At 44.6% G+C, this 15,076-nt stretch overlaps 1 protein-coding gene across 2 annotated transcripts in view; it reads right to left on the reverse strand.

Annotated features, from left to right (window-relative positions):
- Nucleotides 1–15,076, reverse strand: part of LOC115782391 (carbohydrate sulfotransferase 8-like) — a 66,781-nt gene that overhangs the window by 40,318 nt on the left and 11,387 nt on the right. The window contains exons 1-2 of one of the 2 annotated variants that reach the window (XM_030732573.1): nt 12,048–12,100; nt 6,218–6,432 (exon numbers count right to left, since the gene is read on the reverse strand). In XM_030732573.1, coding sequence (XP_030588433.1) covers nt 6,218–6,432; nt 12,048–12,091 — 259 coding nt within the window. In that variant the 5' untranslated portion in view covers nt 12,092–12,100. Of the gene's footprint in view, nt 1–6,217; nt 6,433–12,047; nt 12,101–15,076 lie in introns of those variants that run through there. The other variant, XM_030732574.1, reaches the window with a different exon arrangement.

Consider the following 15,076-nt stretch of genomic DNA (forward strand, 5'->3'; position numbering starts at 1 on the left):
AGTCAGAGTTCATCCTGGCTCCTGACGAGAAAACATCCCAGTGAAGATGAGAAAATTCATCTTAGATCAGACAGCTGGCAGCAAACAGCAAAAAAAGACAAAACGCTTTCTGGTGACTTCAAACGAGACTCATTCCTGCAGTTCTACATCAAACTTCTGGGATCTGTCAGATTAACTAAACCATTAAACTCAACAGAACTTCCAGTGTCGGGAAAATCATTTAAAAACGTTTCAAAACCAACTTAAAGAGACCAGCACTGACAACCTGAGCGTCACATTAAAACCATAAATTAGACCAAAGCGCCTGCAGTGAGACATCTTTACAGTTTGAAACTGCCCTCAGATATTCATGACTCAACATTTAAATTAAGAAAAGCAATCAGGACTAATAAAACAAAGTGATGGGATTCATTTATCGGAACTCACTGCATCCAGAAATCCATCTGTCAAAGAAGAAAATACAGTCCTGTGGAAATGAAAGGACTCGATCAAAGCAGAAGTTTGCAGGTCTGGAGCTTTCAGGTGTGTTACCATGCAGCATGGTAAAGGTTGAAGGTCATGACAGTTTGGCTGTTTGGAAGGGCTGCAGCAGAAAGCCTCTTCTCTCTGAAAGAACATGGCAGCACAGCTCAGGTCTGCAAAGCTGCATCTGAACAAACACAAAGACTTGTGTAACAAACAGACCAAAGTGCAGATGTTTGTCCAGAATGCACAGCAGCACGTTTGGAGGAAACATCAGCACCAACACCTCAGAGCAGCTGTCAGCACGGTGGAGGAGGGCGGAGGATCTACAAGCTGCTGAATCATGAGGTGGACTCCAGAGTCCACGACTGTAACTGCTGTGATGTGAAAGTGTTGGTGGGCTGCAGCTTGACCCTTAACCTCCACAATCTGATCAGTTCATGCATTATACCACACATGAACCCGTTGCTGTCAGGTGTGTGTGGTATCACAACAGACAAAAATTCACCCCTACAAATGACTGACGGTGTCTCGGACGAGTCTATCACTGTTTTTACCGTCTGTCCTCTGGACCGCTGAGGCATCAGTAAGAAAAACTCCCGAGGCGGGACATTTGCCCGTCCCCGCAGGAAATCAGGCAGCTCGCTTTATTATCTGATCAATGTGTCAGGCTCAGTGAGGACATGGAGACCTTAATGAAGTCGGAGGCCGTGAGGGTGCAGCGGCTCAGGGGCTTATTGATCTCGGTGGACCCTCATCACCGTCACCTCAGACTGCTTCACTGAGAGCGCAGGTCTCAGTCTGAGGCTGTGGCCTGCCTCAAACCCACTCCTACAGGAAGTAGTCAAGGCAAAGCACCTTGAGGCGACTGATTGTTGTGATTTATATCTATATAAATAAAACTGAATTGAACTGAATAGATAAGATATGCAAAGTTTGGTGTTGGGGATGAAAAAACAAGCAGCATGTGTGTCAGTGTTCCTGCATCATTGTAAAAGTCTGAATGAATGTTTTTAGGACAAAATGATGTTACATTCACACATAACTGTTTTCATGTTTTTCCAGCCTAAATCATTCAGCGCTGAATTAGGGGTGTTCGATATATATCGTCTACGATAACATCGTAATTGCCGTGTTAACGATGTGCGAGCTGACATTATTGAGTATGCTAATTAGGAAAAAAATCAATCAAACGTCTCGGCTCCACGCATTCATTACTTTATCCTTTAGTATAGGCTACTGCGCGTGCCCGTACTGTGCGCTAGCATAGCTGCCTAAACAACACACCTAAAGCTGGAAATGAGTGAACACACTGCGCCGGGGAGGAAATTCAGACATCGCCAGCCTCGCAGTCTACCGCCTTAATTCCCAGGCGAGGAGGTGGTTTGCAGTTTGCAGACTTTGTAAGAAAACGGACAGCTCAACACCTAACCTGTTCCATCATCAGCGAGTATGAGGAATATGAAAAGTTTCTGTAAACCGCCGTCCAAGACAAACCACGACTAGCAGAATAAGGAGGAAAATAATGAAAGGATGGATGTTAATATCCTTTAAGTTAAAGTAGATATGTTACAATCACTGGTCACAGCCCGGCGACGTTCTCGGAGCTCACCTGTTTGGAGCCTTGGATGATTCAGCGGAGCTGAAGCTGGACCGCTTCTGTAGTTTCTGTGATTTTATTTTGCTATAATGTAGGTGGAATCCCTTTGGACAGCCTCTTTTTTGATGTAATTTTTTTTTTCGTCATTCTGTCAAGCAATTGCTTTTGAAAGTTTTTCTTTTTACATTTGTCATGCCCAGGACACTTGAAAAAGAGATTTTAATCTCACTGCGTTTTTCCTGGTTAAATAAAGGTTAAATAAAATAAAAAACAAGTTCATGTCTCAAAAACACTGATTTAAGTCTTATATTTTACCAGCTTGCACTTCTTGTATGAACACATTTTTAAATAATGCAAAATATTGTTTATTATCGTTATCGAGAAAATTACAGAAAATATCGAGATATTATTTTTTGTCAATATCGCACACCCCTACACTGAATGTGAACGAGGTTAGCCGTGGCTCGGTAAAGCCTGCAGTACTTCATGCTCAAAAAGTGAAACAGTTCACTGCATAAAAATTCAGTGACTCTACAAGAAGTTTATTTAATGACGCCACAACAAATCTTTACCTTCTTACTACGAATATTTCTGGAGATACAGGCCAACTCTTCATTATTGTTTCTCCATTAAAAACTGTCACACCTGTAAAAATTTTTGTTCCAACATGATTTTATTTTTATGAAAATGTTAGAAATCCGGCCAGAAACAGGAAACCGCTGCAGACAGCGCCACATCTGCTGCAGAGACAGCACGCTCACACAGAGCTGATGTTAGAGCGGTCAGGTTTAGCCTCCGTACCTCTGACTCTGCTGCGTGTCCTCATCAGGACAGGGATTCGTGTCAGTGCGGGACTGCAGCCTCAGGCTTTTACTGTTCACTGTGGAGTAATACACAAGTAACTAAACTAATGCACTACTTTTTGAAAAAGTAACAACTTCTGTAATGAATGACTAAATAAATAACAGACTGTGTAATACTTTATAATACAACAACCTGTGAGCACACAGGTATACATCATTAAGTTCACATCCTCAGGCTCGGCTGCTGTTTGTGTTGCTTGTTTTTCTGGAACATTTGCATCTGAATCATTAAAATGATCTTCTAAAAAAATCCACAAAGAAACAAAAGAGAAAGACTGTCATGGATGCTGACTGTGTGACATGACTTTAGCATGCAGATAGCAGAAAGAGAGGAGTTTTCTTAAATAACATCACCAATGAAAGGCTCAGTGAAAGAATACAAGGCTCTGTGTGAAAGGACAAATCGGTAAGGTCACAGTTTATTAGGTACACCTGTTCAACTGTTCGTTAAATATCTAAATCAGCCAATCACACAGCAGGAACTCAGTGTATTTAGGCATGTAGACACGGTGAAGATGACCTACTGAAGTTCAAACTGAGCATCAGAATGGAGAATAAAGGTGATTGAAGTGTCTTTTAATGTGGCATGGTTGTTGGTTTTAGTTTTTCATAAACTGCTGATCTGCTGGGATTTTCCCACAAAGCATCTCTGGGGTCTGAAAAAAAAAAAGAAGGTCTGAAAAAGAGAAAATATCCAGTCAGCAGCAGCTCTCTCTGAGAAAATGAATCGTTGATGTCAGAGGAAAATGGCCAGAATGCTTCAAGCTGATAGGAAGGCAGCAGGAACTCAAATAACCACTCGTTACAACTGAAGAAGAGCATCTCTGAACGCACAACAGCAGCAGAAGACCACAGTGGGTGCCACTTCTGTCAGCTAAGAACAGGAAACTGAGGCTACAGTTTGCACAAGCTCACCAAAACTAGACAACAGAAGACCGGAGAAGACTGGTGTGAACAGCAAGAAAGCATGGATCCATCCTGCTTTGTATCAGTGGTTCAGGCTACTGGTGGTGTGAAGTCTGCACTGCACACTTTGGGCCCCTCAGTACCAAGTGAGCATCATTTAAACTCCACAGCCTACCTACCAATCTCATTGTACATCCTGTATAATGACAATAAAGGCATTCTATTCTATTCTATTCTATTCTACCTGAATATTGTTGCTGACCACATCCACCCCTTTATGACCTCAGTGTATCCATCTCCTGATGGCTGCTTCCAGCAGGATAACGCACCATGTCACAGAGCTCAGAGCATCTCAGACTGGTTTCTTTATCATGACAGTGAGTTCACTGCACTCAGATGACCTCCTCAGTCACAGAGCACCTTTGGGATGTGGAGGAACGGGAGATTCTCATCATCGACAAATCTGCAGCAGCTGTGTGATGCTGTCCCGTCAACATGGACCAACATCTCTGAGGAACGTTTGCAGCACCTTGTTCAATCTGAGCCACGAAGAACTAAAACAGCAATTACTAGCAATGTGTCCTCCATGAAACCAAAACGAGTTCTAAAGGCTTCCACAGCTGCCGAGTATAACACACTACCATGCTGGACGTCAGTGCGACCCATCTGCACCAAAGCATGGGTGGATGGATGGACAGATGGATGGATGGGTGGATGGATTGATGAATGAATGGGTGGGTGGATGGATGGATGGATAAAATTCTGTTCTGTGTAGTTCTGTGTGACTTCATGAGTGAAAACTGATTGTCTGTGGGAACATGGTGGAAATCTGTGCAGCTGATTGATTTCACGCGGTGTACTAAAACAAACAAACATCCCATACTCCAACACCCCCCCCCACCCCTGTGGAAAGACTAACAGCACCTGAGGAAAAGGTTATAATGACAGAATGTAAAGCCGAGCTGCAAACAGCGAGCCGAGCTGCTGTAATCTGGCCGACAGCCACGCCCTCTCTCGCCGACTGTGCTCCAGCTGGCAGCGTGCGAACCGTAAGGCTCGTTTCCAATTTGTAATTTAACTCTAACAATGAGGAGCGCCTGCATTAAAGCTGACAGCGTGGGACGTCAGCACAGCTCAGCTCGATGGCTGGTTGGTTCAGTGTTTCTACCAGCCTTCATCTTGGATTTATGGACTTTTAATTTTTCCTCCTGAGGGAGCACACACCGCTGACTCAGAGTTTTCACTGCACGGGATCGACTCCACGACGTTGACAGTTTAACGCAGCAGCTGCAGGAGTCTGCAGACTTCCTAACTTAACCAGCTCATTGTTTCTAACTTTCTGAGACATCAGAGGACGCTCACGAGGCCTCACGCCGCTCTCTCCGCAGACTCTCTGTGACGGTGCAGCATCTGCAGCCTGAGCTCTCCCCCACAGCTGTGAGCTAACAGCAGCAGATGGGCGTAATGGCTGCGTGGAGTCTCTACGCCGAATAAATGCAGCGTATTAATGAAACTCAGCTGTTTGTGTCTCTGCATCATTCAGTTTGCTGACAGCACTTTGCTGTTTTCATTTGCAACTCCTCCGCATAGCCCAATGGCAGCTGAGAAACTATTATTAACCAGCACACACCAGCAATTACACCCGCGTCAACTGACAGATTTATTACGAAGGCCCCGATCGTGATTGGACAGAATCCAAGTCAGTTAACTGTGGGGTCAACAGCAGTTCCTGCTTCCGAAAGCAGCTTTTAAACTGAGTTTGAAAGAATGGAAGAATGGAAAAGGAATATTTTAGCAAATAATATTTATGCACAGTTTGCTGCTAACATACGACGTTAATATGTTGATCTGAAACCCGAAGACACGCCTCAAAACCCCGGGAGCGATCAGGAGCAGCCGTCATCGTCTTCTGTTGGTTTTGGTGCGGTTGCTGAGTCACAATGCACGTCTTCGCACAGCATCGCTGACTTGAATAAAAGCAATTCTTTGACAGACTGCACTAATTATCTGGAAACTTGCTGTAAAACACAAAACTTCAAAGTCCTGAACAGAAACTGAAGTGTTGAGCCTCTGCTGACAGGTTTAGAGGAGCAGAGTTTGACCGCTGACCTCCCCGCTGATGTTGGAGCTCCTCATCATCCCATCTTTAAACCCAGAAAACCTACACAGGAAATTCATTTCAGCTTCTTGAATCCACCATCTCTGATCACATGACCGCAGGTGAGGGCTGAGATGTAGATCGACCATTAACTGACATGATGTAGATTTCTACATCTTGTAAGGGCGATGTAACAAACAACAGCGTGAAAGATGAGGAAAAGGATGAGGAGGACATGGGGCTTTAAAACCTCCACCATTCTCACCACGCCGCCCCGTCAGCACTGACCTGGGCTCTGCCAGAGGACCGTCTCGGTGAGGTCCTGCAAGCGGACCAGCAGCAGCAGTGATCCGGCTCCCAGCAGCAGGAGGAACCACAGGAAGCAGTAATGGGAGCAGGGCGGCTTCATGACCGCAGACAGCAGCCTCCTCCGGATGCACGCGCAGCCCTGCAGCCTAAACTCCACCAGGCTCATCGCAGACCGGCCACGGCGAGCACAGCGCCTGAGGACAGGAAACATCAGCAAAGACTCACGTCAGGTTCAAACAATTCAAATACTGCATCTGATAAATAAATCAAACCTGCTCGACGCTCTCCACTGTGATTGGATCTTAAAAAATCAAGTGTGGTGCCAGCAGACACCGGACTGCGTCAGCCTGAGCTTCATCCTCTTAATATCCCTCGACTTGGCTCTCTTTGACGGTCTCAGACATCAGGTTCATTGGTACCAGTTATTTTTAAATGTATTAACTTTGGCACTTTTTGTTGGATTAAGAAGCTCCGACCGGTTTCTCCTTAATGTCCCGTTTGTCACAAAGCAAAGCTTTTATGTTTTGGGAATAAGTTTTCCTCCCAGTCTGTTCTGTCACCTCAAACCCGACTCTCACTGCTCCTTATTCTGCTCTATGTACTTTATTCCTTCAATGATTTACTCCAAATGTTTTGAATGAGGTTGGAATTTGCCTTCATTTGTTCTTTGATGATATTTTCTTTTCTTTATAAATGTTTGACCCTTTGACAACAAAATGCACGGGGCTTTATCCGGCCAGAATACATTTTCAACATCAGCATTACCCTATCTGCTTAAAAAAAGACTAAAGATGTTACTGTGGGATTTTAAATAAAGACAAATGCCTGCTGTTCATGCCTGTAACACACCTGTGTGCTCAGTGAATACCTGTGAGCAGCAGTGCTCCCCCTTGTGGTGGTAAATTTTCAGAACAAATAAAAAATCTATCCGACGTGAATGCGCTAGATTTCAGCAAACTGCTAATTCACATGTATGTGGCCCTGAAGGCGGTCTTTAAATGTCCTCTGAGGGGACTTTCTGTTGTGTTTCAGAGGAGCGCTCACCATAAGGGTGCTGCACAGCACAGATGCCCTCCACCACCACCCCACGCCAAAAGGCCTCTACTTGCACCTGAAGTTTGGTTTGCTGAGGATGCAGCAGAGACAGCTCTGTGATCTCAGGCTTCCACACTCCCAACTCTTGCTTGCTTTAAGTGCCTTCCACAGTCAAATTTAATTATGCTGGTCTGCTTTGTTTTTCAAGCATCAGAGAATCAAATCACAAACACACTCCAGCACTGCTGCTGAGGATGCACACGCACAAACTTGTGGTTTTTATTGTAGATCAGAGGTCCTCAACCCCCAGGCCCCGGACCGGTACCGGGCCGCGCAAGACTAAATAACGTACATTATTTCCGTTTTACTTATCTGAGGCTGAATGATGTTTTATTTTGAAAAATTGGCGGATCCTCTCCTCTACATCCGTCTATGATTCTCTCTCGACGCGTGTCAAGATGCTTCTCTGGGTCACGTGATAGTCACCGCTAAAATTAAACCCACAAGCTTCGCTGGTCCCCGTACCTGTCTAACGAAATAGGTTGGTTGACCTACGTTGCACTTGTTTAAATATTTGAGTGCTCAACAAGAGTAGAAAAGCACCATATAAGAACTAGTCCATTTACATTTTTATTTAGCAACACGGGGATAGCAGTGAGGAGGACCCAGGCATCAAGCTGACTCTCCGGCGCACAGCACAGCGGCTCTGCAGCCTCTCCTGTGAAATCAAAGCTTGTAGACCCCAAACTGTCGGATATTTTGAAGAAATGGATTTGATCTGACTTACACTTATGACAGATTTTTTTTTTTTTTTTAATGCTGGGTGAAATTCCATGTAGCATTTGAACCCGTGTGAATGCTAGTTAATTAAAAAAGCACTCAGCTTAATTAATGATGGAAGTGCTTGTATGAATGGGAGTGCATGGGTGAATGCAAACAGGTTGTATAAGCGCTTTGAGTGCTCTGATTGAGTAGAAAAGCGCTATATAAGAACTAGTCCATTTACCATTTACCATTATAGTTAACGAAAACGAACGAAATAACGAAAACTGAAATTGAAAAAAACATTGTCGTTAACTGAAATAAATAAAAACTATAATTAAAAGGAAAAAACGATAACTAATTAAAACTGAATTGTGAGTTTACAAAACTAACTAAAACTAACTGAAATTATCGATAAACTGACTTTCATTTACTTGTTTTTTTTTTTTTTTTAAATCTTGGGGATTGATATGAAATCATTTTTTCGGAGAGCGGAAAAAATGGGAGCGCCACATTGCGTGCTCACCGCGCTGGTCGCCAAAGTAATGGCTGCGGTCTGCCGAGAAAGCGGCAGAGTCCCGTATGGAGGTTCTTTGAGTACAAGAGCACAGATAGAATCGAAAGTCTTGTTGTGGATGATGAAAAATGTGCGGAACACTTCTCAGTCAGGAAAAACCAGCAACATCAAAGTCCACCTGAGAAGCGCACAACGGCTACAGAAACCACTCTGATCCTACCAGGTAACCTGGCCTGCGGCTCTGGAGAAACGTGTCGGGTCCACGCAGCCCAGAACGTTGTGACTAAACTGTTTAGCCCTTGTGCGTTTCCGGCTACTTTATCAACGAGAGAATAACAATCAGGAATAATAATCAAAGCATCAATATAAGGACTCACAACTGTCAGCAAATTCCTGGTAGGAGACTGCTGAAGCTATCAGGATGGACGTAAAGGAATGAAGAAAGTGAAAAAAAAAACCCACAACAGGGACAAATATGTTTGCAGCCAAAAAACTGAGCACATATAAAACATATAAAACACCGCATATAAAACACCTGCACACGACCATAAGGTAATTAACACACACACCAGCTACACAAGCATAAATGTGGACATGAGGTCGGACACTTCCGTAGGTTATGTACAAAGACCCTGCAGGTTTAATTAGCAGCATCTAACCAAGCTAGCTCCAAAACAGAAGCAGCTTCAGGTGGAGAGAACATCAGGATGCAGCTGGATTTGAGCTTTGACTCCTTCAAAGAGTTTGTTTTTGTCAAACACCACATGTAGCTGTTGTTAATCTGCTGCACTGAGGCTGAACTTTATTGGGAGTTTATTGTAGAATTTATTGAGTTTGGGAGTTCATGTTTTTCTTTGTTTCTCCCTGTTGATGTTCATGTGTGTCCTTAATATTACACACATTTAGCATGTCTTGTGAACAGTTGGTTGTTGAATATGTTTCTTTAAACTGTATCTTTTGTCAAGTTTTCATTACACAATAGTCACTTTTGCGCCTTGAATCTTGCACCTGATTAGGTATGAAAATACTAAAACTAATACTGAAACTAACTGAAACTAACTAAAACTAAGCATGAAACCAAAAATAAAAACTAATAAAAACAAGAAAAACTACTCTGAAAACTAATTAAAACTAACTGAATTAGAGAACAAAAAGTAAAAACTAACTAAAACTAAACTATAATGTAAAATCCCAAACTATTATAACCCTGGTTCAGAACAATATGAAAAACAACATGATATCCGGCCTCCACGCGCCCCTCCCTGCACTGAAATCCTGCTTCCTGCTGCAGGTCAGACTCTTATCATGTCATCTCTGCCTCTCCTGCTCAGCGCTCTGGCTGAGAGAGTGATGGAGAACAGGAAGAGTCAAAGCGCAGGCGAAAGCGGCGTGATTTATGAGCGGCGGGGGGAACAGTCCAGGCTATGAAGGGTCACGCTGGGAGAAAAACGATGATATGAACGGCTGTGCAGAAAAACAAGAGCTGCTCCTCATCCTCCAGTTCCCTCCTATCAAAAACTCACAAACTATCAGCTGATTGAACTCACTCAGTCCCTCCTTTAATATCGTGTTCATTAGGTTTGCCTCTCAGATGTCTGTCAGAGTTTTCTGCTGTTTCTGTTTCCAGCATGTTCCAAAGCAGTGTTCCTCAAACTGTTCACACCCAAAAGGCAGCCTTCACTTCCTGCACGTATCAGTGCAAAGTGACCTCCATGTTATCCTGAATTTTGATGCTGCACTAACCGGGATAATACGGCCTCAGAGATTAAAAATCTCCTTTGCACATGAATGCACAGCAAAAGTACACAAAGTGGGGACAACAACTGACACAAGCAATCGGGTAAAACACGAAGATGACCAAAACACAAAACTTTAGAATCTAAGTAAACCTCAAACTGTGTAAATCCTTCTCTCAGGCCAAAAACACGAGCAGAAATATTCACACAGAATTTCTGCAGCATCCACATCACTGAAAATCAAGTGTGTTCAGTGGGAGCAGCTCCTGCAGGTGTGGCTGATTGCTCAGCTGATCTCAGGAGGACCGAGTCTGTTTTCCAAATTCAATACAAACTTTCCAGACAGCAGAAATAAAAATTCCCCAAAGCCACACCAGGAAGCACTGATCTGGAGTTAGGGGCGCTCCTGGTGACTAATGTCGTCGATTGAACGGGACAGAAAACAGACGAGTGAAAGTCTGAATATCTCCCAGATGAGAATAAACATCCTGCACGTACATTTATGAGCTGCTAATCACATTTTTCAGTTCTCAGATCAGATTTTAAATGTGGCTGAAATGTCTGGTTCAAGTGGTTATTTGTCACGTTCCTCATTTTGTACCTCAAAGTGCTGCAGAAGTGCTCGGCTGTCTTACACCTCACAGAGACAGAGAGGTGCTGCACTGTCAGCTCTGCAAGATTCCCAGGCTTGGAAGTGGACCTGCTGAGCTTCTCCTCATTTCCTGTCATCTATGATGTTAAACAGGTTCACTTTTCTACGCTCATGAATCTGTATGATTTCAAAAGCAGGAAATGTCCTTATATGGTGCAGCCAATCAGAAGAAAATTGTCTGAAAGGGGGCGGGGCTATAACAGCTTGTTTCAGATTGGAGGGGCTGCAGTGTGAGACGAGGAAGGATTATTCTAAGCTGTGAATCATGCAAAGCTGCCCTGGCAGAGTCCAGGAATAAAAACACAGAGCTGGAGCTGAGCAGAGGAGAACACCTCCAACCTTACGTCTTAAATCCATCTGGTACCGTTGTAAAACATTCCCTGTTCATGGAATGATAAAGTGCGACCTCACACCCTCACTGACACTCGCCAAACAATCCCATCCAGAAGGGTGGAGTCGTTTTTACTGAGAGACAAAAACTCAGAAACCAAAATTCACCATGAGCAGCCTGCAGCTCCTCGACGAACTCTGCACTCGAAAATACCTGCACTCCGCGCCACCAGGTGGCAGCACAAACGGGAGAGTTTTTTAGGAACAATCTGCCGGAAATGGTGTCGTTTTTATGTGTTTGTTTTCAATAAGTAACATGTGCAGACGGCAATGTTTTAAGAATTATCGCCGTTCACATGGACAGGTTGAAAGCGCTGACGTTACCTTGCCAGGCCACAAGATGGCAGTGTGTATTTTGTAGTGCTTTTGTAATGCAACAACAACGTGCACGCACCATGTGCCAGTTTCTCTGGTTATAGGGAACTCACGTTTTCCCTGATTAGACGGAGAACGGAGCTTTTCAAAAACGTCCCACTCAAACGCAGCTGCCGAGTAAACGAACGCCGCCGCCTTACAGAGACACGTGAAGTACCTCCGTCCCCTGATTTAAACCAGCATTCTGACAGTAACTGAATGGACAGGTACCTTTCACCTGTGGGTGTTTTCAGGTGTACAGCAGCCCCTGGTGACCACTGGAGGACGCCATAACAGAACAGACACCTGCCTTCATTGGCTGTTTATCTGTGTCTGTGTGTGTGTGTGTGTTTGTGTGCTTACTGCTCAACCATCTCTCCTGCTGACTGCACACTTCCTGCTCCCATAAGGCCAAACAGGAACATCTGTTTCTGTAGAGCACCGTCACACAGCAGGTAAGGCTCTGCAGCACGCACACATATACATCCATACCTACACACACACACACACACACACACACACACACACACGTGTGGGTTTGTTTGACCTCAGTTAGTTGAACACAGTAAACGTGGCGTCCATGTTGGAGCCCCAGCTCTCTGTCAGAGCTGAAGAGGCGTGGCTCTGGAGCATCGGTGTGTTTCCAGCAGAGTGAGACATCCCGTCTCCAGCTGATCGCCTCACGCAGTGTTTGTCCCTCAGGTGACTGCTCAGCAGAGAGGAGGAGGAGGAGGAGGAGGAGGCTCTCTCTGTGCAGCTGAAAGCTGCAGAACAAACTCCCTCCATCAGCAGCTGAGCTCTAACGTCCTCCTCTGTGTCGCCGCTTTCATGCCGGCTGATATTTCAGTCGGACTTTCAGATGTTTGAGATTGAAATCTGATCACGTTTGGTTTTAGACGGATTAACATTTGTTGGAATGATTTTATCACACTCGGAGCGCCGCAGTGAATTCATGTCAGAGATTAAAAACCAGTCAAATGGCAGCAGGATCTCTCCCACTGAGCTGACATTAAAAAAATGTAAACAAATTAGTGTTGACAGTGCTGTGCAAAAGTCTTGAGCCATCCCTCATTTCTTTATATTTTGCTTCCAAGCAGCTAGACCGTATCATAATGTGTAAAGTGGTCTTGAACAACAGTTCTCCAGCTTTCTTTGGACATTGGCTGCTTTTTCACTCATTTCCAGTCCAGTCCTTGGACCATTTTCAGAGGAATGTTTAACTCTGACCAATGAATCATTCAAGCATAAAAAGGCTCCTAACTCAAGGGATGAACCTGTTTTAAGCTGTGTCTTTAGGCTCTTTGTTACAGCAGCCTGTCACACAAACACATCATTCAGCTGATCCATCTGCTGCTCACTGAAGCCTCATCAGAGATGGTCTCAGTGGAAGGGCGGCTGTCAGGAAGCCGTTCTACAGGAAGTCCTTGAGGCGACTGTTTGTTGTGATTTGGTGCTATATAAATAAAATTGAACTGAATTGAATTGAAGGGAAATGGAGGAAAGGCTGAGGTCTGCCACATTACACAAGAACTGTCCTTCAAGAAGCCCGGAGAACTGTTCCTGAAGACTGCTTCAAGCAATGACAGGAAGCCGCCTCAGAGAGTTCAGAATAGGTCACACCAAATACTGACTTTCAAGCTTGTTAGAACTTTACAAACTGTTTCTGCCTCATATGCTGGATTAACATGTATTTTTGCACACGTTTCAATAAATTGCTGCACATAGGAGCTGGGTTTGCTTTAGGGATCGAAGGGCAGCGCTCACCCATCCCTTCACACAGCCCTCTACAAATCCATGTGGAAAACTGCAGGTGACTATGACAAAAAGGTGGGATAAAGCTTAAGGGAAGAACTGGGATTTAGGCCAGAGTCCAGCTTCCAAACAGCAGCAGCAGTTTACAGTGATGAACAACTGCAGCAGGAACCCTCCGAGCTGAGCAGCCACGGCGTGAAGTTCAAAGGTTCTGCTTTAACAGATCGTCTCAGCTTTGCAGTAAATAACTAACCCAGTAACGAGATGAGTTTGTCTCCCCAAATCCTTCATAAACTCCAATCAGGAGCCCCTGTGAGATGAAAGAGCCAATCAGACGCCTGCTCCTGAGTGTTTCAGCAGCAGGATGAGAGTTCAACCTGCAGTCTGTTCAGAAACATTAGAGGAGATGGATGGTGCTCTCCACCCTGCCACTTTAGCCGAGCTCCTCTGAGCTGCTGCTTAAAGCTGAGAGCAGGAAGAGAAATCCACTTCCTGTGCCTAAACGAGGCTGAGCAGACTGTAAACAAAAGATGGACATTGGTTAGCAAAGTTTTTGCAGCCTCGAGCTGAGCGTTATCACTTAGTGCTTTGAAATCAGATGCGATGATGAGCCGGATCTGCCTGAGAAACATGTGTCAATCACATGAAGCCCCGCCCCAAATCCTCCCCTGATTCCTGTTCCTTCCTGACTCTAATGTGCCTATAATCTCCAATCCAATCACCCCAGAGGAGTCGCCCCCAGCTGGACATTAGAGAGAATGCAGGTTTAAGCCACTTAACCCTTTAACTTCAGGCGATCACTGCTGACACACTGGTTTCCTGCCCATACAAGCTGCGAACAGCTGGTTAAGACGTAAGTATCGCCGAGTCAGCTGATTATCAGCGATCACTGCTGCGTCAGCTGATTATCAGCGATCACTGCTGACACACTGGTTTCCTGCCCATACAAGCTGCGAACAGCTGGTTAAGACGTAAGTATCGCCGAGTCAGCTGATTAAAGGAACTTTGATCAGCTGACTTTTTACCATAACTCTGCGACCGTTTGTTCTGAAAGCCCAGAAATTGCACTTCACTTCATTGCACTTCTTTTGAAGCACGTTTTGCCACGGCCGACGCCTTTGGGGTTAAAGGTTAAACTATAAACAGTGACCAAACAGAGTCATTTATGGTCATTTGTCACATCTCACCTGTAACACCTGTTCTCCTCACCTCCCTTCATCTGTCCCAGCCTGAAACCCTCTGAGTTTGGAGGCTGAAGAGGACTAAAAAATCATCTTTAAGCAGACCCCATTAAGTCAGATAACATTATGTGACTTAACAATAATGCAGGCCGCAGAGAAAACAGGCCACAAAAACACACCCCACAAATAATCTGCTCTGAGATCAGCCGTCTCTCTCCTTGACCCGTAAGCTGGCCGGCGAGTCGTGATGACTCAGCAGTGAGCGACAAAGAGCAGCAAGGAGTCTTTAACAAGGCGAGCTCGTAACACACAATCACACAACAGCTTCTCACTGCAGGAGCGGTTTTTACACCTGCAGACGGCATCATCTGTGAAATCAACACGGCGAGTCCACTATGATCAGCTGTTCGACATTTCAGTGATGTTTGAGATGTTTTCAGTTCCTACAGTTTTAAATGT

This window comes from Archocentrus centrarchus, chromosome 6, assembly GCF_007364275.1.
Source record: "Archocentrus centrarchus isolate MPI-CPG fArcCen1 chromosome 6, fArcCen1, whole genome shotgun sequence".
In the NCBI taxonomy this organism is placed as follows: domain Eukaryota; kingdom Metazoa; phylum Chordata; class Actinopteri; order Cichliformes; family Cichlidae; genus Archocentrus; species Archocentrus centrarchus.